This window comes from Barbus barbus (genome assembly GCF_936440315.1).
Source record: "Barbus barbus genome assembly, chromosome: 45".
Lineage (NCBI taxonomy): Eukaryota > Metazoa > Chordata > Actinopteri > Cypriniformes > Cyprinidae > Barbus > Barbus barbus.
The window spans coordinates 19,265,285-19,286,517 of NC_136723.1; the positions used below are offsets into that span (position 1 = coordinate 19,265,285).

At 38.1% G+C, this 21,233-nt stretch overlaps 1 protein-coding gene across 1 annotated transcript; it reads left to right on the forward strand.

Moving 5' to 3' along the window:
• The first annotated feature begins 14,424 nt into the window (after positions 1 to 14,424).
• Positions 14,425 to 17,885, forward strand: LOC306863989 (collagenase 3-like). Its single transcript, XM_079407634.1, has 10 exons — positions 14,425 to 14,622; positions 14,699 to 14,940; positions 15,027 to 15,175; positions 15,841 to 15,969; positions 16,061 to 16,222; positions 16,315 to 16,438; positions 16,532 to 16,665; positions 17,075 to 17,234; positions 17,313 to 17,416; positions 17,550 to 17,885. Exons 1-10 carry the CDS (start codon positions 14,518 to 14,520, stop codon positions 17,648 to 17,650), a joined length of 1,410 nt encoding a protein of 469 aa, XP_079263760.1. The 5' UTR covers positions 14,425 to 14,517; the 3' UTR covers positions 17,651 to 17,885.
• The last annotated feature ends 3,348 nt before the right edge of the window (positions 17,886 to 21,233 follow it).

A 21,233-nucleotide genomic window follows, 5' to 3' on the forward strand; every position in this document is an offset into this window, starting at 1 on the left:
ATTCACATAGGCGATCAAAGAAAGAAAGAAAAAAAAAGTAATTTATGGTCCATCTTCCAGTGTTTTGTTGCAATACCTTTCCATTCGGGGACGTAAGTCATCATGTCAATTAGTCCATCCACCAATATTTTATTAACTGTGCCCTCCCAAATAAAGACATGAACCGTCACGGTAGAAGAAAATAAATAAACAAAAAGTAAATAAAACCTTACAGCGGTTTAAGTCAGTCATTTAGAAACAGTCTGTTGTTAGCGAAAGTTAAAGTTACTCCCCAGCAGCAGCAGCGGTCACGTTGATTCGTCATTCAAAGAAGGCTTCGGCTTCGGGTGCTGACTCAAAGGTGAAGGTTTCCCCGTCATGTGTAAATCGCAAATGAGCAGGGTAGAGAAATCTGAAACGAATCTCTTTCTGATAGAGCATCGTTTTGATGTTCTTGAAAGCAGCTCGCTTCCTGGAGAGTGCCACGCCTAGGCCTGAGAGTAAAATCTGAGAGTCTTCCCTCGGTACTGCAGTTTGTGTTGCCTGGCCCAGCACAGAGCTTGTTCCTTCTCCTGGTAATGATGGAAACAGACAATAATGGGCCTTGGAGGTTGACCATCTCTAGGTTTAGGCGCTAACGCGCGATGTGCTCTTTCTAGTTCTGGCGGTTTCTCAAACACCTGCTCACCCATGACATCTTTCAACAGATCCGAAGTGAACTTGATCATGTCCATTCCGATTTATCTGTCTTTGGGAACATTTATGATTCGAAGATTCGCCCTGCGTGAACAATTTTCCAGGTCATCCAAACGGTCTAACAGTGTTTCGTTGGTTGCTTTTAATGCAGCGATGTCTGCCTCTGCTTTATTGAGAGCCTCAAAGTTTTCCTCAGCCGTCGTTTCCATGGTTGCGAGACGTTTACCAAACGCATCCACAGTTTCTTGAAACGATTCTATGGAAAGCTGGATTGGTGCAAGGGAAGACTTGATTAACGCACTCACGTCCTCTTTGAGATATTCACGCTGCTTTTCCAACTCCGTAGTCAGCATACTCAGAGAGAAATCCTCGTTAGCCTCTGAAGCAGCCGTCGCCATTTTAGCTAGCTTGCTAATTATCTAGTTCCTCGTTTAGTCTCCCCTTCTTAAGCCCTGTGTTTCCTGTCTCTGGTGTCTGATCTTGAATGTCTGATTGTCGTTCCGTGTCTCCAGCGCTCCCTGAGTGTGGCTCAATAAAGTCTGTTATTTGAAAAGGTTCCTCGCGTCCTTGTTCCCTGCTCCAATGTAGTGTGACAGAAGACCGGACCTAACAAAAGTAAGCGGCGTCCCACCTTCCCATTTTGTTTTTGTTTAAGAGTTTTTTTGTTGTTCCTGTTTTTTTTTTTTTTTGCATGGATGACACCTCCCGTTTCGCCGCCCTAGCCACGCTGAATCGTCTGTTCTGGCTCGGAGCCAATTACCATCGCCCCGTGGACCTCCCAGACGCCACTGGACTGAGTTGGCGAGAAGGGATCTTCCAGTGTCTGGGAAGTGTCCGGGCCCAAGCCAGAACCAGCCCACTGTCGTCCGTGGCTCTCCCTAACCTGCCGCCGTTCGCGGGCCACACAAGCCTGCTGTCGTCCGCGGCCAACGCAAGTCAGCTGCCCATGGCCAACGCAAGCCTGCCGCCATCCGCAGCCAATGCAAGACAGCCACCCGTGGCCAACGCAAGCCCGCCGCTGTCCTCGGCTCTTCTAAGCCCGCTGTCCGCGGGGAAATTAACGCCGCCATCCGCAGCTCTCCCAAGCCCGCCGGCAGTGAGTATGGCAAGCCTGCCGGTCGCTGCTCAGCCAAGCCCAGTGCCAGTCCCTCGAAAGCGCTATGCCGTGCCTGCGCCCCCAGAGCACCCTCCAGTGCCAGCTCCTTGACAGTGCCCTCCAGTGCCAGTTCCTCGCAAGTGCTCTCCAGTGCCCCCCTCTCCAGGGCCAGTCCCTCCAGTGCCCGCCTCTCCAGGGCCAGTCCCTCGAGTGCTCGCCTCTCCAGGGCCAGTTCCTCCAGAGTCAGCGTTTCCAGAGCGCCCCCCAGGAGTCTGCGTTTCCAGAGCGCCCCCAAGTGCCCGCTTCTCCAGAATGCCAGCCCGATCAAGCCCCTACTTCCCCAAGGAATTTTTTTTGGGGGGGTAGTAGGGCTCCTGCCATAGAGGTGGGGGCTGGGGCCGCGGTCTCGGAGGCGGACACGCCATGGCCGCCCAAGCTCTCGGATCCGCCATGGCCGCCCCGGGCTCCTTGACCCGCTATGGCCTCTTGAGTCCCCTGACCCGCCATGGATCCCGGGACGGGCGCCGCCCTGGAGGCCGTCAGTAGTCATGTATCCTGGTCCCTGGAGGCTTCCATAGCACCCCCCCCCCCCTCCCCGTTGGATGTTGCGGGAGGGGGGAGTAAATGTCAGTCCTCTCTTCCTGTGTCTTGTGTTTCCCCTCATCTCGTGCCCATATTTGGTTAGTTCCTGTTCCTGTCCCCGTTTTGGTTTATTTGTTCATTAGTTCCAGGTGTGTGTTATTAATTATCTAGTTTATTCCTTGTTTAGTCTCCCCTTCTTAAGCCCTGTGTTTCCTGTCTCTGGTGTCTGGTCTTGAATGTCTGAATGTCTGATTTTCGTTCCGTGTCTCCAGCCTTCTCAAAGTCTGTTATTTGAAAAATTTCCTCGCCTCCTCGTTCCCTGCTCCAATGTAGTGTGACAGTAACAAGATAATTTAACCAATAATAATTAATTGAATTTAAACAATAGCCCACATTATGAATTCTAATAGGTGAATTCAGGTTAATTGGGACATTTTCCCAGTCACCTCAATGGCAAAAAAGTGTCCCAGTTTTACTGAATTAACCCTTAAATAGAGGAGGGGGGGGGGGCATAATGAGAAGTAGTCAGCCTTTAAACTGATACAGAAACATGCACACACTTTATAGTACATTTCAAGCATTGAAAAGAACCTGCCAGTCTCTAAATTCAGATGGAAGTATTTTATTTTAACTAGAGTGATCCCTATTGGGAAAAAGCCCATACAAGTAAATACAATAATTCCCTGACTACATCCTGAACCAACAGCTTTATGTGTTACTAACACTATTGATAATACTGATAATAGCAGATGTAGAGGTTGTGCCAGATTCTGTGGGCAAAGGAAGAGATGACAACCTCATTTAGATGAGCTGTTTGCAATATCTTTGCTGAGATTAGACAATCAGTGACGGCTGAGAGCATCTGTGCTTGATTTATACTCTAGAATCCTTGAGTCATCTGAAACACTTCTGATAAACAGCAGTGACTATCAGCTCACCATGACTGCGCTGATGTTTGGTGAGAAAACTGCAGAATTCTGCATAACACATTATGGTGAACTGTCTTAATTGGAACTGAGAGTACATGATAAGCATGCATTGATGCCATACAGAACTTTGTGGCTAACATGAGTGCAGCTGTAGATGCCTTGTGGGTTTGGCTGTATGACTCCATCTGCATTACCAGGCTTTTATGATAGTGTTAACTAGATCATTTGGTGAGATATAATGTGAGTCATCTGAATAACTAATTTCCTATTCCCAGGCCAAAGTCAACAGTGTCATCTTTATACTGCAAAAGGATAACGTATGCAAACAAAAAATGTATTCAGAAATCCACTTACAATGGAAATCTGGCAAGGAGGCAAATGTAAATGTGTTTTGTTTGGGTTTACAAACTGTGAGACAAGTTAGAATTATTTTGTTTCTGTTTTAACAAAACACATTTTTTTTTAATAAACCAAAACATGCACAGAGGTGGCCTTTTTGTATATGTAGATGTATTTAAAAAGGAATCACTGTACATGGATCAAAGCAGAAAAGCATATTGAGTGTCTGAGAGTCTGAGACAGGCTAGTCGGTCAAAAGTCCATTTAGTGACCATTGGGAAGTTGAAAGTTTTTTTCATATGACTGATTTTTCTAATATTTTTCAAATGTTTTAATGAGTATTTTTGTCCCTTTTGCTTAAAAGTACAATTTCTGTTTGTTTGTTTTTTTTTGTCCCTTTAAGTGGAAGAAGACATACCCTCGATCTTCTAAAATACATATATTTTATTATGGGCTATGAATAAGTTACTATTGACACTGCATCAAATTTTTGGACACTGTATCAAAATTGAACTCAAAGTGAAAATGCCCAAAATAGCTTTAATGTCTAAAATATTTCCAAATTTAATTGCATGCATTTAACTATTTTCTCATTGTTTTAACATATTAAATAAGCAAATATAATAATGTCATTATGACCAGGAGTAAAAATTTTAAGGAGTAAAAGTATGTTTTTTACTCTAAAAATGTAAGCAAATTCTCCAAAGCAATTATTAAGTATAGTAAGGAAATGCAATTTATCATGAACCTTACACCCCTGCTCTATTTACAGACATAATGTCTGCTTTTATGGCACTGATTTATGGTATTATAAACTTGAATGCTTTCATATTTCATTCTGATAGTGTGTTTAATGAAACAGTTACACTAATTATAGTGAAAAAGCCAAATGCTTTTCAAATGCCAAAGCTTTTTTACGATGATACAGTCATGTTCTTGCATATTGTGTGTTGAGAGATTTCTCACTGTGTGCTTCTAGCAACTATATTAAAAAAGGAAAAGAAGAAAAAAAAAACTCCCCCTGCACCCCACAACACCACAGGGGTGAATCTTTACATGCACATTTTGGCTTAAACTTTTGGATAGTTCACGTACTGTAACATATAATCAATGTTAAAATACCACATTGTGCTGCTTGTTTTGACTTGAGCGTGCATTTAAATCAGGTAGTCTGTTTCATGTGTGGATGTCAGGATGGTTATACCTGTATATAAACCCTTCTGTGAGAGAGTTGAGTTCACAGCAGACATGGGGAACCTCTGGCTGGGCCTGTTCACACTGCTGCAGCCTGCTGTTCTGTGCGCCTCCCTGCTGCCGTCTCAGGGACTGTCCGCTCGTGGCAACCTGGAGTTTGCAGAGGTAATGAAAGATCCTCAAGATATTCAAATATAGTTTTAAAAACTACAAAACATCTGAATGGCGCTTGTCTGTGCAAAACTCCCCACCACAATGCTAGGGTCTTGTGAAAGGTTGCCAGCATTGATATGCGGATACTAGGGTTTTTGGGTGGTTGCAGGTCTCTCCTTCAAGTAAAAAAATCTAAATGACTTTTTGGCTCACTTTTGGATTATTATTGTATTCTTGTTTTTGCATACATGAAGTAATTAATTATTTAATATGTGTTGCATTGATCAAAAAATATGTGAACTGTATATATGCAGGAAGCTGTATGATGTCACATGATGTTTGAAAACAAGTTATTTGTGACTTCTTCATGCTTCACCACAGCATCCTTACACACTTAGGGAAGTCACTAGTGTGTAGTCTCTGAGAACTTCCACTATTCAAGTTTACGTGAATAGCTACAACATCTATTTCACGGTGTGTGAAACTTCTGAAGTGGTGATTTGCGCAAACTCTTCGAGCTGGTGATGATGGTAACTTTTTATGGGTGTGTATAATTTCACAAGAGAGCATGATTCAAAATACACTGATGAAGTAATATAGTGCACGCATTAGCATAGGCAGACTACCAGCATTTTCTGTGCTTGTCTTAAAAAAAAAAGTTTTCAAGTCTACACATTTAGTTTGGCTGAAGGGTAAGTTTTTTCAGCATAAAATAAAAGCAGCAGCTGTGTATGTGGTGTTTTCCCTTCCCACGGTGGAATTCTTGAAACGATTATAGTAAACAGCCCTCTGGGCAATAGATTTGTTTCTATTGTGAGTGAGATTGCATCATTAAAACAGCTTTAACCTCGGGAATCCATTAAAGCCAAATGTATTTCAGCCAAAGCAATGAACCATCGGCGGTGATGTGTGCTTAAACATCATGACCAGACTAGTCAATAATAATCTATAGTAATTTTTCCATAGTGAATTTACCATAATATAGTCAGACAAATATGTTGTTATATATATATAAAAAAAAATACTATAGTATTTTATATTAAATGAACTATCAAAACTGTATTATAGTATACTATTATAGTCAGTGTTAGGAAGGTTACTTTGGAAATGTAATAGGTTACAGATTACAAGTTACCCTATTTAAAATGTAATAAGTAATGTAACTCTTCAATTACTTTTTTAAAGTAATGTAATTGATTACATTTAATTACTTTTTGATTACTTTTCTAAATTTCTAATGTTAATCATTTTCAAACATGTAAACCAGGTAGGGTTAACCTTACAGTAACACTCAACACTGATTAGTGTCAGACTTTCAAAGTCCCTTATCACTTAAGATTATAATATTTTAATTTTAAAGGAGACATTGGATGCAAAATATCTTCATTTGCATATAAATCTTAGCAGTATGTGGACACAACCACCCTACAATGATAAAAAGTCACTCCTTTTTTTTCCCACCCCTAAAACCTGAACAGTCTCAGTTATCAAGCCATTTGGATTTTGGAGTGAATAACCAGCGCTCTCTTCCACCTTCAATACCACGACTGAGGTGAGACCCTTTGCCTTCAGCTAGGCACCAAACCCCCAACTGCTCCCCGGGCGCCGCAGCAATATGGATGCCCACTGCTCCGGGTGTGTGTTCACCGTGTGTGTGTTCACTGCTGTGTGTGTGCACTTGGATGGATTAAATGCAGAGCACAAATTCAGAGTATGGGTCACCATACTTGGCCACACGTCACTTCATTTCACTTTTACGAAATTAATTTATGTCTGGCTGCGCTAATCATTTTACTCCAAACTGCTTTCTGAATGAGGGACAATTCAAGGCAGTTTTTGTTAAAAAGTTAAAACTCAAGGATGGAGCAGTACCCATTGTTCATGATCCAGCTGCACCTCCAGAAGAAATAAATCTCACACTTTATATTTTTTATGATTATTTGCGAATCGCCTTTGCTCTTCCACAGAAGAGAGGGGCGGGGTGAGCAGAGCTCATTAGCATGTAAAGAGAAATGCACCGAAACGAGTCGCTGTGAACAGAGCTGTTTTTGGCAAGGTAAAAGGGTGTTATTTTTCACGACCAATGAGACCATTTCGAGAAGCCCCTAAAGAATCATACCAACTTGTGGCAAATGGGCATCTGATATCCCCTTTGATGCACAGCCACCTCAAAATCAGACTTACTTTTAGATCATTCTGACGTTAAATACAGATTTAAAATCATCACAAGATATAGTTTAATAGCTATGATACTGTTTTTTGCATAGCTATGACGGGAAACACTGGAATCTAACAATGCCTTAGAAAAAAAAGAGTTAATCTTAAAAAATAAAGCATACACATAAACCCATATAGGAAATATAAGAGTTATCGGATAAGCATGTTATAAACTTCTAAAACATTAGTGTTTCATATTTTAGAGCAGTCACTGCAATTTATGAAAGAAATCAATTAAATCTGTATGTGCGAGTGTGTGTGAAAAAAATCATATGTAACCCCCTTTGTAATCCTTAACATTTTCATAAGTAACTGTAATTTAATTTCACATTTTTTCTTAGTAACTGTAACTAATTACAATTACTTTTATTTTGTAATGAAATTATGTAATTCCGTTGCATGTAACTAGTTACTGCCCAACACTGATTATAGTATACTACAATCTGTTACAGTTTAGCACTTCACTATTCATATTTAAAGGAATAGTTCACACAAAATTTAAAATTTGCTGAAAATGTACTCACCGTTATGAGCACCAAGACGTAGATGAGTTTGTTTATTTAGCATTACATCACTTGCTCACCAATGGATGCTCTGCAGTGAATGGCTGCCGTCAGAATGAGAGTCCAAACAGCTGATAAAAACATCACAATAATCCACAAGCAATCCACTCCAGTCCATCAATTAATGTCTTGTGAAGTGAAAAACTGTTTGTTTACAAGAAACAAATCCATCAAGGGATTTTAACTTCCAACTGTCGCTTCTATCTATACCATTTTATTCTTTTAAGACTGCAGTATACTGTTATATACATTAACAAAGTGCAGTAAATCAAACAATATACTGATCGAAAATTTACTACAGTTTACTAAGTATACTACAGTATTTTTTCATGTGGGACACCCCATTTTACATAACAGAGTAAAAATACTTCATTGTAGCCTACAGACTAGAGTTTCGAATAAATGAATTTTCCTTATTGGTTCAATACGAAACGATTCATTAGAATGAATAGGATTTTTTCAATGCTACATTCGTGGTGGGAAGTGACATATCTTCTGAAGTTCAGATTTTTTCTCTGATTCCTTCAGTTGTTCAGGCATATTACAGCATTATGCCAGTATGTGGTGACAAGTGGCTGACTTATATAGTTAAATAAGCACATAAACACAGGCCCATTGTATCATTGAATCACAAACAATTCTTTAAAAAAAGCATTGAACTTGCCATTTATATTGCCCTTAATTGAAATATGAAATTTTCCAGAAGCGTCATATGGATTTTTCCTACAAATTGCAACAAATCAGATCTACAATTGTAATACGTTGTTCAGTGCATGAAAGTGAATGGAAATTATTAATGTACTTGAAAGATTCATTTGCTCATTTGATTTTATGCAATGACTGCAGTGTTCTGTGTCTGTTCACTGAAACTGGTTTGGATGAAACAGGTTTACCTGGAAAAATTCTACAACTATAAGCCTGTAACTGGCCGACGGAGGCATGCAGCAGAGCCTGACTCATTCAAGGTCAAACTGAGGGAGATGCATCTCTTCTTTGGCTTGGAAGAAAGTGGAGATGTGGATCTACAGACTGTAGTGGCTATGAGAAGAGCTCGCTGTGGTCTTTCTGATGTTGAGCCGTTCAGAAAGATGATGCGTTGGACAAACAGAACTCAGGTGAGGTTCACTTAGCCTACTCTTGTGACTCGTGAGCAGAATCTACAGCGTTATGGCTCACATTCTCATGACTCTGTGCTCATAAATCTCCAGACTCAGCTCAAAGCTGACAGCTGCACAGGTCAGGACGGCATTCAGACAGGCATGGAAACTTTGGTCTAAAGCAGTGCCCTTGAAATTCCGCAGACAGAGAAGGAGTGATGCTGACATCGTCATTTCCTTCAATAACAAAGGTGTGGGAAGAAAAGCTGACCTTTGAAATTATGGAACTGAGTAATAGTCATACTCTATTGTGTGTGCGTGTGTATTTTCAGGGAGTGAACCGTAATTTATAAACAGAGTAGTCACCACAGTTAATAGTACTACTGTAAAACCATAATGAATCCTCAATATGGGATTGCCTTCAAGACGTGTATAAAGCTTTCAGAATATTTGTGTCATTTAGTCACAATGGTGACTGATGCCCAGATTGCACAAATTAGTAATTTATCTTATTAACAAAACATTACACTATATTAAGTGACATTTTGAAGAATGTGTATAATATTAATATAGTATGTGTGTGTATTTTTTATATTAATTTATACGATATTAAGTTACATTTCACTTGTCATTTTAAAGAATAAATGTTTTTCTTGAAAAAAATTCTAATTCATTGTTTGTGTGTTTGTATGTATACATCACTTGTTAGCACTAATGTGTGGCACTTAACGGTAGATCATGAAGATGGGTCACCGTTTGATGTGAGGGAGGTATCTTGGCGCATACATTCTTCCCTGGACCAGGCATTGGTGGAGATGTGCAATTCGATGACGAGGAAGCCTGGACAACAAATGGCAAGGGTAAAAAAGGAAGAAGACAGCTGCAACAGTTTTTGTTCACTGATAGCAGTAAAGGTTTAAAGCCTATTCACATAACTGACACAATGAAAATCTGAAAATGTACCTACTTACAGTACATTACAGGTGAGCTATACCTTAAAGACCCTGAACGAAGGGTTTCTGCTCCATGAATACATACTTAAAATGTTTTCTGTGCTGAAGTGACAATGATGGGTGATGATACCTATGTAACCTCCTCGCTGTGGCGGTGCATGAGTTCAGACGCGCTCTCGGCCTTCTACATTCATCAGATCCTGGAGCCATCATGTTCTCAGCCTATAATTTTGACTTGCACACTGTTTTGCAACTGTCTTTCCAGGATGTCAAAGATATACATGGTATGTCCTTGAATATTCTAACTGATCATCTCTAGTTTCTTTAGTTTCAGTGTTGGGAAACTGTTATTTTAATGTACGTATGTACAAGTTAGATTAAAGACAAGCTACTGTTTTGAAATGTAGTTAGCGACACTAAACAAAATAAGTAACTAGAGTTAAGGGGCAATAAAATTCATAATTATTTAACGATAAAACTTATAATAGCTTATAAATTTAATCTTGTTTCTTGCACAAAACAGTTTTGAATTAATAAAAAGTGAATGTATACTAAATTCAAATAATAAAAAAACAGTAAACAGTAGCGCAGGGACTCGAATTGACATGGAACTTAACCGTCTGAGTGAATATATTCTCTAGAATGAATCTGACTTCGCAAAGTTACATCAATAGGCATTTTGATTAATTCAGATCAGTTTTGCGGAACAAGCTCAGAGAAGGGACTAAAATCGCCCTCTTTGGTCCAGGTTTCTGTCACGAACATAAAATTCAGTTCGCGTGAGATAAAAAAGTCATGTAGAATAAAGGTCTTGTTTACCACAGACCGCACATGAATTGAACAACAACTGGACAATTCTGGAAAACTCAACAACTGGAATTCAACCCCAAAATTAGATAAGTAATAAAGACAGTGGCTGCAAACACATGGCTTCAATGCCGAGAAATTACAGGCAGTTGATCAGTACCACCCATCTATGGTGATGGGAACCAAATTGCGAATTATTTTGTTGCGTCCACCTTGTCCGGCTTGATGGTTTCCTGTTGCATGATTCCAATTTATGTAAAGTTGGTTTTGAAATACATTGCCTCAGTAGCATATGAAGCACACATCTGTGAATATCATCGAGTGATGATGAAAGAGTGTATACACATTTGGTCTATAGCCTTTTAGGATGGGATACAGCCCTGCTGAAAAAAACAATAGAACCCTGCCCAACATACAATAGAAAATGTGATGGATTTAATGGTTATAATGGGAATTGTATTGGTTTTAATGGAAACTATAATGGTGTTTGGTATGTGATGGATTCTATTGGTGGGATGTTAAATCCTATTGGAAAAATGCCCAAAACACACTACAAAAAGGAATTTTGTAATGGTTTTACTGGAAAAAGCTAATGGTTTATAATGGTATTTTAATGGAAACCATTGGAATTTCTGTGATGGTTTCTATTGTTTGTTTTTTCAGCAGGGAGTGTCTGACTCCAACTTCCCCAAATGATACAGTTTTGTCTATAGATCAATTATTTTAGCTTAGTTTTAGTACACGATGAATCTGCAAAAATAGCTTTTTTTTTTTGCTTTTTTTTTTTAGTTTATCATTGTGCTCTTTTTGCAGATTCATCATGTATTAAAACTAAAGTAAACTAAATTTTAGGCTGTTTAGGACATTTTTGGCTCTAATGAATGGACTATTGGATTTCATCGTAATTAACCAAAGCAGCTACTCAGATCACCAATAATAATCTTTAACAATAAGCTCAGAAGCCATTCAGTGTTGACAAACACTGTCAAGAAACAGTTTCAAACCAGTCCATTCTGGTCCATTTCACAAATGATTAAGGCAGAGCTGTCATAAATCATCTGCTCATGCCACACATCTCATTACAACACTAAAGGACAAAGAGGATGTTTTGAATTCATTGGACTTCCCCTACGGTATGTGAGAAATAGTGTTTTTTTTTGTAGCAAACAGAACTAAAATAATGGACTAAATGTGGATGTACTACATTTACATTTATTCATTTAGCAGATGCTTTTATCCAAAGCGACTTACATTGCATTCAAATTACAGTTTTTACATTTTATCAGCTCTTGCTTTCCCTGGGAAACGAACCCATGACCTTGGCGTTGCTTGCACCATGCTCTACTATTTGAGCTACAGGAAAACTAGAAATGTACTAGAAATGGGGCAGAATAAATGTTGTACAAATACTAATTTTACTTTGTCACTTAACTAAAATCTATGAACAATTAGAGTCATGCTAAATAATGTAAAAGAGAGAAAAATGACAGCTATAATTTCTAAATAATGTCAGAAAACTATTTTCACTTTATTTTACAGAAAACAGTAACATTGATCTAACCATGAGTAGGCAATGAGGAGCTGCACGTTGTCTGCTTACTATGGTCTTACCACAAATACCACGGTTACAACAACTGGAGTTATTATGCAAGAGCTACAATAAGTTTATGTAAGACTCCTCACAACCATAAAACATTTAATAAACAACACAATTAAAAAATATATACGAACATATATATACAGGTCCTTCTCAAAAAATTTGCATATTGTGATAAAGTTCATTATTTTCTGTAATGTACTGATAAACATTAGACTTTCATATATTTTAGATTCATTACACACAACTGAAGTAGTTCAAGCCTTTTATTGTTTTAATATTGATGATTTTGGCATACAGCTCATGAAAACCCAAAAGTCCTATCTCAAAAAATTAGCATATTTCATCCGACCAATAAAAGAAAAGTGTTTTTAATACAAAAAAAGTCAACCTTCAAATAATTATGTTCAGTTATGCACTCAATACTTGGTCGGGAATCCTTTTGCAGAAATGACTGCTTCAATGCGGCGTGGCAATGCGGCTGAGGTGTTATGGAGGCCCAGGATGCTTCGATAGCGGCCTTAAGCTCATCCAGAGTGTTGGGTCTTGCGTCTCTCAACTTTGTCTTCACAATATCCCACAGATTCTCTATGGGGTTCAGGTCAGGAGAGTTGGCAGGCCAATTGAGCACAGTAATACCATGGTCAGTAAACCATTTACCAGTGGTTTTGGCACTGTGAGCAGGTGCCAGGTCGTGCTGAAAAATGAAATCTTCATCTCCATAAAGCTTTTCAGCAGATGGAAGCATGAAGTGCTCCAAAATCTCCTGATAGCTAGCTGCATTGACCCTGCCCTTGATAAAACACAGTGGACCAACACCAGCAGCTGACATGGCACCCCAGACCATCACTGACTGTGGGTACTTGACACTGGACTTCAGGCATTTTGGCATTTCCCTCTCCCCAGTCTTCCTCCAGACTCTGGCACCTTGATTTCCGAATGACATGCAAAATTTGCTTTCATCCGAAAAAAGTACTTTGGACCACTGAGCAACAGTCCAGTGCTGCTTCTCTGTAGCCCAGGTCAGGCGCTTCTGCCGCTGTTTCTGGTTCAAAAGTGGCTTGACCTGGGGAATGCGGCACCTGTAGCCCATTTCCTGCACACGCCTGTACACGGTGGCTCTGGATGTTTCTACTCCAGACTCAGTCCACTGCTTCCGCAGGTCCCCCAAGGTCTGGAATCGGTCCTTCTCCACAATCTTCCTCAGGGTCCGGTCACCTCTTCTCGTTGCGCTGCGTTTTCTGCCACACTTTTTCCTTCCCACAGACTTCCCACTGAGGTGCCTTGATACAGCACTCTGGGAACAGCCTATTCGTTCAGAAATTTCTTTCTGTGTCTTACCCTCTTGCTTGAGGGTGTCAATGATGGCCTTCTGGACAGCAGTCAGGTCGGCAGTCTTACCCATGATTGCGGTTTTGAGTAATGAACCAGGCTGGGAGTTTTTAAAAGCCTCAGGAATCTTTTGCAGGTGTTTAGAGTTAATTAGTTGATTCAGATGATTAGGTTAATAGCTCGTTTAGAGAACCTTTTCATGATATGCAAATTTTTGAGATAGGAATTTTGGGTTTTCATGAGCTGTATGCCAAAATCATCAATATTAAAACAATAAAAGGTTTGAACTACTTCAGTTGTGTTGTAATGAATCTAAAATATATGAAAGTCTAATGTTTATCAGTACATTACAGAAAATAATGAACTTTATCACAATATGCTAATTTATTGAGAAGGACCTATATATATATATATATATATATATATATATGTGTGTGTGTGTGTGTGTGTGTGTATGACCCTGGACCACAAAACCAGTCTTAAATCGCTGGGGTATATTCCAAAACAATTAAACACTATAAGGCTATTTAAAGTTGATGTGACACAGTATTAAACGTGTGTGTGTGTGTAAATATATGGTCTAGCTATACATAAATAAAAATGATCATATTCTCACATATTATACAGTATACTGTTTTATTATTATCAGCTACTAAATCTACTAAATGCAGGAATGTATTAGGGGGTCCCTGGGTTGGTTGAGAGTTGACCATTCCTAGTGTAAATATTTTAAAATAAATGTTTTTATATAAATAACGAAAGGAGATTTCATTACAACTAGAACTAGACAGTGCTCAGTAGAATCTATTTATTATATGTATATATGTGTGTGTGTGTGTGTGTGTATTTGGTCGCATGCCATTACCTGATTTTGTTTCCTGTGGCGAAAGGTGCAATATGTGACTCAGTGTCGTGTTGCACAATCTGTCCGTCTTTGGTGTATATAAGAGGGGAATATTAAGAGCTACTACAAGAGAAGCAACATGAAGAGCTACTACAAGCTGTGCGTTCTTATCGCTTTGGTGGTTTCCGGTTACACCGGCCCAATAGCTCCACCTGCTGATAAAGACAGAGAGAGCATTGCAGTGGTAATTTGCATACTTTGAACTACTTTGACGGTGCTGTTAGATACAGAATGTAAACTAACATTGATGTTTTTTTCAGAATTACCTGACTCAGCTATATGGCCTACCACAGCAGACCACTTCTGACGCTAAAACCCGCTCCAGTGCCATAAGTCTGAGGTTGAAAGAGATGCAGCAGTTCTTTAGACTCAAGATAACAGGGAAGCTGGATGAAGAGACGCTGGATGTGATGAAGAAGCCACGCTGTGGGGTCCCAGACGTTGCAGCGTACTCCACTTTTCAAGGAGACTACAAGTGGAAAAAACATGATCTGACCTACAGGTGAGACCTGCTAACAGACAAAACTGTTCAAGACAAAACTGATTAAAACGGACTTGTAACATTTATTTTACTGTCTTTTGTTCCAGGATTGAGAACTACACCCCTGATATGTCCGTAGCAGAGGTGGATGATTCCATCAAAAGGGCCCTTCAAGTGTGGGCAGATGTCACTCCTCTGAAATTCACCCGTATCTACAGCGGCACTGCTGACATCATGATCTCTTTTGCTGTTGGAGGTCAGTTTTTTTAAACTAACCATTAGAACTGCAAAACGTCCTGTTTTTAATTAGTATTTTAGTCTTGTTATAAGTTAAAATCCTTAAAGCAAGTTAAATTTACTGTTTTACAATACATAAGAAATTAAGACTTTTTAATGTTTTCAGTGCAAGTGTATTTTGTCTTTTTGCACTGTCAGATTCTTCTGCGTACAAACAAGTTAAAAACAAGTGAAAAAGTCTGCCAGCTTATAAAGACAAACTCTATGAAATCAAGTTTTAATATCTTCCATAGAAATATTATTTATTTATTATATTTTAAATGAAAATTTACACAAAAATAGGATTTTTGCAATACATAGTTTAAAAAATATATTTCATATAATTTTAATGTTATTTTTTTGTGTATGTTTAGTAGAAAAATAATAATAGAGATAAAAGGGAAATAATTTGGATTACATATTATTGCAGTATATATATATATATATATATATATATATGAATATATTTTAAAATACACACACACACACACACATATATGCCAACTTCTGCCAATACTTTTTTTTTTTTTTTTTTTACATGTTTTTTGAATTTGTTGACTGCTTTTTTTTTTTTTTTTTTTTACCATATATATAGAGAGAGAGTTTAAGAGTGCTTTAAAAAAACAAATATCTTCTTCTTTCCAGATCATCGGGATGGTTACCCCTTTGATGGACCAGATGGTTTTCTGGCTCACGCTTTCCCTCCATTTGAAGGGATCGGTGGTGATGCCCATTTTGACGATGACGAGACTTTCTTCTACAGATCTCATCAAGGTGAGGGCAGATTACTTTTGAAACATCTCCAGCTTGTACCATTGCACAAAATAAAAACGCTGCTGTATTTACATTCCCACTTATTCCTCAGGTTACAATTTGTTCCTGGTGGCTGCACATGAGTTCGGACACTCTCTAGGGCTCGAACATTCCCAGGATCCGGGTGCACTGATGTATCCCACCTACGTTTACAGAGACATCGATACCTTTGTCCTCCCTAAAGACGATGTCGATGGAATCCAGTCTCTTTATGGTAATATGCTACAAATTGGACACATTAGTGATGGTTTGAAAAGACGGTGAAAGTGATGTTTCTAATATTTTGACTTTTTTTTTATTAAACAGGCAAAAACACTGATATCACTGGTCCAAAACCCACACCACCAGTTACCCCAAACAAATGCGATCCCAAACTGGTCCTGGACGCTGTCACCATGCTCCGTGGAGAGATCATGTTCTTCAAGGCCAGGTAAAGAGACAGAAATGCTTGCTGATGTCAACATGTCCTTGTGAGCAGTGACGAGTCGGATCTGACCAGTCTGTATCTGGCTTTATTTTGCAGCTTCTTCTGGCGCAGTTATCCTCTGAGTGCAACCGTTGAACAACATCTCATCACAAGCTTCTGGCCTGAGATTCCAGGTCATATTGATGCAGCATTCGAGAGTCCATTGGCGGACAAAGTCTTCATTATCAAAGGTAAAAACCATATGAATATAAATGACAGAACTCTTAAAAATAAGGTTCCAAAAGGGGGTTTTGTAGGGATGCCATAGAAGAACCATTTTAGGTTCCTCAAAGAACCTTTCAGTGAGAACCTTTAACATTCATAGGACTTTTCCAATGCACAAAAGGTTCTTTATAATGGAAAAGGGTTATTTAGATTATTAAAAAAAAATTTACACTGAGGAAAACATGGTTCTTTTAAGAACTGTTCACTGACAGGTTCTTTTGGGAACCAGAAATGGTTCTTTTGTGAAAACTTCAAGAGTGCATGGATGTTAAAGGTTCTTCGTGGAACCATAGATGCCAATAAAGAATGCTTATTTTTAAGAGTGAAGATAACTATGTCATATGAGATGTGAAATATAATGTTGTCACACCTCAGGTGAGAAGGTCTGGGCGCTCTATGGCTATGATATGGCACAGGGATATCCCAAGAGTCTCAGCATGTTCCATTTGCCAAGAAAAGTGCAGAAAGTCGATGCAGTCCTCTACGATGAGACCAGCTACAAAATCCTGTTTTTCGTCGACGACCAGATTTATAGGTCAGTAAATCACTTAGTCTGATTGAGTTGGTCATATTTATCAAGAACCTTCAATTAACATGAATTTATTTTGTGCAGTTATAATGAGGAAAAACGCAAAGTAGAGAAAGGTTATCCTAAACCGGTGGAAAACGTTTTCCCTGGAATGACAGGAAAGGTGACCGCAGCCTTCCAGTATAAAGGTATGGGTTTTGTGAAAAGTAACACAATATTTACTTTCATTCATTTAACAGCTGCTTTTATTCAAAGAGACTTACAAACAAGAAAATCTGAAGTAAAATCCCATCTAACGCACTCTTTCATGATCATATTTAGGTTTCAACTATCTCTTCAGCGGAACAAAGATGTTTGAGTTTGGCGCCTACAACAACAAGCTGCTCCGTGTTCTCAACAACAGTTATTTCCTGCCCTGTTAGTCAGTTAATGTTGAGTTTTTCTTTAAGGCTCAGCAATATACGGCCTGCATGAAGGAGAATCTGAACCGTCAGTATTTGAAAGTAAATTATTAACTAATGTATTAACTTTCTAACTTATTTTACAGAAAAGTGGGTAGTTTAGCATGCTTTAAACTATCATGTGCAACAAAAGGACACAATAAAACATTTCTTATGATTGATGCAATTTCAAAATAAAGATTTCAGCAGTCTGATAAAAAAAAAAAAACAGTTTTTTGTCTGTTTATTAACCAGCTTCACACCAAATGTGGGAGTGTTAAATAGGGGAGACTGAGACACAGCATTGGTTAACCAATTAGAAATGACAGGGATACAGTACAGGGTTCCACTTGGCCTTAACTACTATGTATTTATGACTTATAAATTACTTATTGTGTTCATATTGTATGGCAAACCACTTTTGCTGCTATTGAGGTGGGATACAGGTAAGGTTAGGGACAGGGACTGGTGGTATGGGTAAGTTTAAAGGCCATTGCACACTGAGTCCAAAATTTTCATGTGCGTTTTTCTGTTTTTTCATATTCCCCATCCTTTCCTATCCAAATGCATGCTACGGATGTGAAAACGTAGAAAATTGAACCTGATCTGAATTTTTTTTGACGGACGAAAGTTTCGGAGGCAGTGTGCAGTGACCTTTAGGGTGGGTTATGGTGTAAGAGATGGGTCAACAGTGTAATAATAAATGTAATTACAGAAATTAATTACAGATGTAATTACATGCAGGTATTTTTAAAAATAGAAGTCCAATGTAAAAACATGTATGTACTCACTAGGTGCATTGTATCAAATTATTAATATAAATTTAAGTACATAGTAGTTAAGGCCACCTAATAGAAAGTGGGACCGAGTACAGGAATGAAATCAATGAGCTAAGACCTGAAACACTCTATAACCCTTGGTTCATTACTGACAATGTGTCCAAGTTGCACCATTGGGTGTTTCAGAAACCAGCTTAAGGTAATTACTGGAGGCATGTTTCTGCAAATCTACACACAGTGGAGATCACACTTGTTGTTGAATAGGTTGAAAATTTTTAAAAATAAGTTTTGAGTTACATATAAAGTGTACCATATGATACACTACACTATCCCTTACATAGTGCACTTGCTATATGAACACAGAAATATGGGCATGATTAGAAAATACTAAATGATCTTAAAAATAGTCTTGATTGTCTTGTTCGTTGTCAAAATTGGCCACCACAGGAAATACATGGGGCATGCAAAATCTACAAATCAGCCACAATGCAGAAAAAGTACATAGCAATGAAGAGTGCAGAATGTACTCTGAGCTAATTTTTCAATCTCCTAACCCTCACACAAAACCTGCTTTTGATTTTTTTTTATAAAACTTTATTAAGGGGACGTGGCCTGAAACCGGAACAGGCATCCATTAGGAAGACGTTGGGGAATTTTGATATGTTGTACAAATATAAAGTTTACTCAGTCACTTAACTGAAATCTTTTTTTTGGTGTGTGTGACTATAACAATTAGAGTCATCCTAAATAATGTAAAAGCGATGTCTATAAATGTTGTGATGTCAGAACACAAAATTTACTTTATTTTATATAAAACATATTTACACTGGTCTAACCATAATGAGTTGTGCATTGTGTGCTTACTATGGTCTTACCACAAATACCACGGTTATTTCAGTTACTATGCAAGAGTTTTGTAATTTTTTTGTAAAACTCCTCACAACCATTTTCATTTTGTTATGTGAATTTTTTTAATTTTTGTAAGATTTTAATTTTTGGAATTAATAAAGATAATACCTTCTATAAAAGATGTAAATATTTCATACAAGGTCAGTTTTTAAACTAATACGGCAAAACGTCTGTTTTTAATTTTCATTTTAAACTTTTTTTCGCCTCATTCGCCTGATGCAGGTACTTTAAGATTTTAAACTTCTTTCTTACGTGAATTGAATATTGTAATTGTTGCATTTTTCTAAATAACATTCTTTGACTTGAAAAAGCAAGCTTTATTTTTGTAAGTGTGTTATTTAAACCCAAGTTTTTGTGTTTGTACTATTGTGTGACTGGCACATTGTGTATCGGTGGCTTTGTTTGTGCTCCATCTTGAGTTTATCTGGGAACTAAAAGCTAAACACTAAAATATATAAATATTTTGACTTGACACATTTTGTCTTGTCTAGAGCCCGAAAAAGAAAATGAAAGGTATTTTAGTTTAACTAACTCGAAATAATAATTTGGGGGGCTTGCTCCCGTTACAATCTAATAATAATTTACAGTTATAATTTAATAATAACAATATAATTAAGTAATAATAATAATAATTTAAGTTTTTAATAGATGTATTTTTACAGTATTATATTTTACTGTATTATATTATTATTCAATATCTAACACCTATTTAAAATATTACTGCTGTCACAGTTATGTTCAGTTTGAGTTGTTTTTTTCCGAGTTTGTTTTCTCCCTGCCTGTCAGTTTTGTTATTTGTTACTTTGGTTACTGATTTTATTAGTCATTCTATTCAGCAGTGTCCTACTTAGTTCTCTTTGTTTGTTCTATTAAGTCCTTGTACTTAATTTGACTTTGGTCCGGAATCGTCAGTGTATGGGTGTGCTTCTTTGTTTGCTAGTGTATTGATTTACTTATGATTTAATAATTAATTACATTTATATAGCGCTTTCTGGGTACTCAAAGCACTTTACATGAAAGGGGGGAGTCTCCTCATCCACCACCAATGTGCAGAATCCACCTGGATGATGTGGCGGCAGCCATATTGCACCAGAACGCCCACCACACACCAGTTTATTGGTGGAGAGGAGACCGAGTGATTCAGCCAGTCAGTGTATGGGGGATGATTAGGAGGCCAGGAGGTCTCCCATCCAGGTACTGAACCCTGCTTAGCTTCAGTGGGTAACCAGTTTTGGGCTGCAGGGTGATATGGCTGCTGATGGCATTGCATTTATTAAAGACTGTTTGAACCGTCATCTTCCTCGTTGTGTGTTTGTGGTTTACAACCAGGTAGTGACAACTACAACTAAATTTTAAATATTTAATAATACACATTTTTTGGTGAAAGTTATTTTTAGTATATATAATCTTGTCTTAAATACCCACATATTCAAGGCAAGAAACAGTTACTTTTCCCCTTTTTTTAAATTTTGTTTTTAAACTGAATAAAACAATATGAAAACGCAATTTGACAATAACTACAAATGAAAGAATCAAAGACACATAAAAACAAAAAGTACAGGAGGCAGTAATTTTATGTAGTATAATATATAATAGTTGTTTTACCATTACGTTCAATCACCATGTGGGAAAAGAAATCAAAAACAAAGGACACTTTAAGAGTGATGCCAGTTTAACAGTTCAAGATGTTTAACAGTTTAACAGTTCAAGATGTTTAACAGTTCAAGATGTTTAACAGTTCAAGATGTTTAACAGTTCAAGTAACTTCTGGAGGCACGTTTCTGCAGTTCTGTACATGGTGGACGTCCCACTTGATGCTGACTGTTCTATGGCTTCAGAAGTGCTGAAAAGTCAAATGGACCATTTTAGTGATAGTT

What these genes read in the sequence shown, in the direction of transcription:
- LOC306863989 (XM_079407634.1), top strand. Translation starts at nt 14,518, where the DNA reads ATGAAGAGCTACTACAAGCTGTGCGTTCTTATCGCTTTGGTGGTTTCC. An exon ending in GATCTCTTTTGCTGTTGGAG is followed by an intron (nt 15,176 to 15,840) that starts GTCAGTTTTTTT and finishes TCTTCTTTCCAG; the next exon opens with ATCATCGGGATGGTTACCCC. An exon ending in GTCGACGACCAGATTTATAG is followed by an intron (nt 17,235 to 17,312) that starts GTCAGTAAATCA and finishes TATTTTGTGCAG; the next exon opens with TTATAATGAGGAAAAACGCA.